Source organism: Cebus imitator, unplaced genomic scaffold (genome assembly GCF_001604975.1).
Source record: "Cebus imitator isolate Cc_AM_T3 unplaced genomic scaffold, Cebus_imitator-1.0 Scaffold486, whole genome shotgun sequence".
In the NCBI taxonomy this organism is placed as follows: Eukaryota; Metazoa; Chordata; class Mammalia; order Primates; family Cebidae; genus Cebus; species Cebus imitator.
This window is the reverse complement of record NW_016107801.1, coordinates 76,739-78,953: the sequence shown is the minus strand read 5'-3', so window position 1 is coordinate 78,953 and position 2,215 is coordinate 76,739. Positions and strand designations below refer to the sequence as shown.

Sequence of the window (2,215 nt, the reverse complement as noted above, 5' to 3'; positions counted from 1 at the left end):
GTCAGTATGTCCATATGCACTTTCCTCCTCTTTTAAAAACTCCACTCCCAAATGCATTCGCTCACTGACTTCCACCCTACCCTCTCCCAAACAATGTGAGGAACCTCCCTCCTCCCCATTTGTCATGCTGGAACTTTGGGCTCCTCCCTGGGTGCAACCCTCCCCGTCTCACTGTTGACCTATTGAGAACCCCAGGTTTTTAGCCTCTTCTTTGAGGCTGCCCACCACCTGGCCCCCCACGCCCGGTCTTCCTTCCCACTTACAGGCATCTCGTGCACGGTGGGGGCTCTGCTCCCGTAAGCCTGGTTACTGGTCCTGTACACTGAGACGGCCTTCCGGGTGCTGGTGGATGAGAAACACTGTATCTTTATTCATTCAGTCTAATTCTGTCCAAGCCACAGCCTTGTATTTCGTTGGCGGCAAGCCACTGGAAATGCCCCCAGGGAAAGAGCCATGTGCCTCGGCTGGTGGTGCAGCCTCAAAGGCAGCCTCTGCAAGTGCATGGCTGACGGTCCTGGATGGCCTGGCCTCCCCGGCCCCTCTGCTCACCACTGTCCCTGCTCTTTCAAGGCAGGACAAAGCCCTTAAGAGCAGGCAGCGGGCAAGTGCTGAACCTCAGCCCAGGCAGGGCCTTGGCACACGCTGCAATTTCTGGGTAACTTAGTCACCTTGTCAGGAGTGGAGGCTTGGCCTCCAGATCCTGCCACCCAGAGGGTTCCTCTGCGTCTGAGCCCCCATCCTCGCTGGGGCCATGCTTCCACCGGTACCGCTGCCCCTACCTGTCAGGGACAGGCTACTGAGAGGCTGCAGGAGCACACGTAACTCCACTCTATACCCCTAGATCTTGTCCAAACTGTTCTTCCTACATCCCCGTCATCTCTCTGGGAGAACGAGGATACGAACAGACCCTGCCCTAGAGGACTGTTGAGGGACCAAATGCGGGGGCACGGCCAGACGCCTGCACCTGCCTGTCGGAATTCAGAGTTCCTTACCACTTCTTAGTCTGCGGCGCCCTGTGGCAGCTCACGGCGGCTGAGTCCACAGCAAGACAGTGGAGGTACTGCTGTGCTCACGCCCCGCGGCGGAGTTTCGGGGTAGAGGGGAGAGGAGACTCACCCGACACAAAACCGCGGAGCTGAGACCACAGCTGGGCTTTCTCATCACCCCACGGCCCCGCCCCGCCTGACCCCATGCCCGCTTCCTCATATGAGGCTCTGGGGAGCTCACTGGTGGGCCCCGATGACCACTCGCTCCTCTTGACTTCTGTAGCTAGGACCTTGGGGGTCTGGCGGGGTCTCTCAAACCTGGATATGGAGCAGTGGACGCCAGGACCAGGCGCGCTCCGGCTTCCTCACCTGTAGCCCCGGAACCACCCCGGGTTGTTGAACCGGCCCGGCAGGCCCGCGCTCACGCGGTAGTAGTCGCTGGTCCTCTCCGGCGGGGCAGTGGCCTTGGGCTCCACAGGCTCCCCGCACGATCTGGGGCTTTCCTCGGCCATTGCGCCTCCGGCGGGAAGCTAGACTCGGCGGCGTCCCGTTGCCTAGCGACGGCCAGATCATGTGACTGGGGCGCGCGTGGTGGGGCCTTAAAGGCGCCGCGCGTGGGCCAGGTTCCTCGGCGGGCATGTCCCCAGGGACCGGGAAGGTCGGGATGGCCAGGGATTCCCTGCTGGAACCGTCGTGTGGGGAAGCCCTAGGCCTCCAGCCGCCCGCGGGGGCACCGGGGCACCCCAGCATCGGGGCGTGGGCTCCCGGGGGAAAGGAACCCCAGGGCCTGGCACCCCGCCAGCCAGGTGACGGGGTTTAAGCGCTGCGGGCTCACGCGGCAGGCAGCGATTGGACACTCGCTGTCCAGTGTCCTCCAGGGATGCCATGCCCCCCAGCACCCCGAGTCTAAATTGAGACCCGAGATCTTGCTGACTCTATGCGATTCTCCTAAGCCAAATATCGTTTAAATATTAAAAACAATTTTGGAGAGCCAGAAGTTGCGCGGGACATGGTTCAGAGCTCACGTGGCGGGAGGCGAAGGTCCCCATCGCCCAGCGGGTGCCCCCAAGGGTCAGGGGCCTCCCGGGCCGGCCCGGCACATTAGCAGGGCGGGGCAAGCTGCAGGGCGAGCAACGTGGCCCCACACCCCGCCAGAGACTCTCAAGACCCGGACCCCGGTTACTGCTCCGTCGCCTGCCCCGCCCCCGCCTCCGCCCCGCCCCTCCCCG

At 62.9% G+C, this 2,215-nt stretch overlaps 1 protein-coding gene across 2 annotated transcripts in view; it reads right to left on the bottom strand.

The window, feature by feature from the left end:
* CUNH9orf116 (chromosome unknown C9orf116 homolog) overlaps positions 1-2,195 on the bottom strand; it is a 7,200-nt gene extending 5,005 nt beyond the window's left edge. Inside the window, exons 1-2 of one of the 2 annotated variants that reach the window (XM_017513072.2) lie at positions 1,356-2,195; positions 264-342 (exon numbers count right to left, since the gene is read on the bottom strand). In XM_017513072.2, the coding sequence (XP_017368561.1) occupies positions 264-342; positions 1,356-1,498 (222 nt within the window). In that variant the 5' untranslated portion in view covers positions 1,499-2,195. The remainder of the gene's footprint in view (positions 1-263; positions 343-1,355) is intronic. The other variant, XM_017513071.2, reaches the window with a different exon arrangement.
* Between the last annotated feature and the right edge of the window lie 20 nt (positions 2,196-2,215).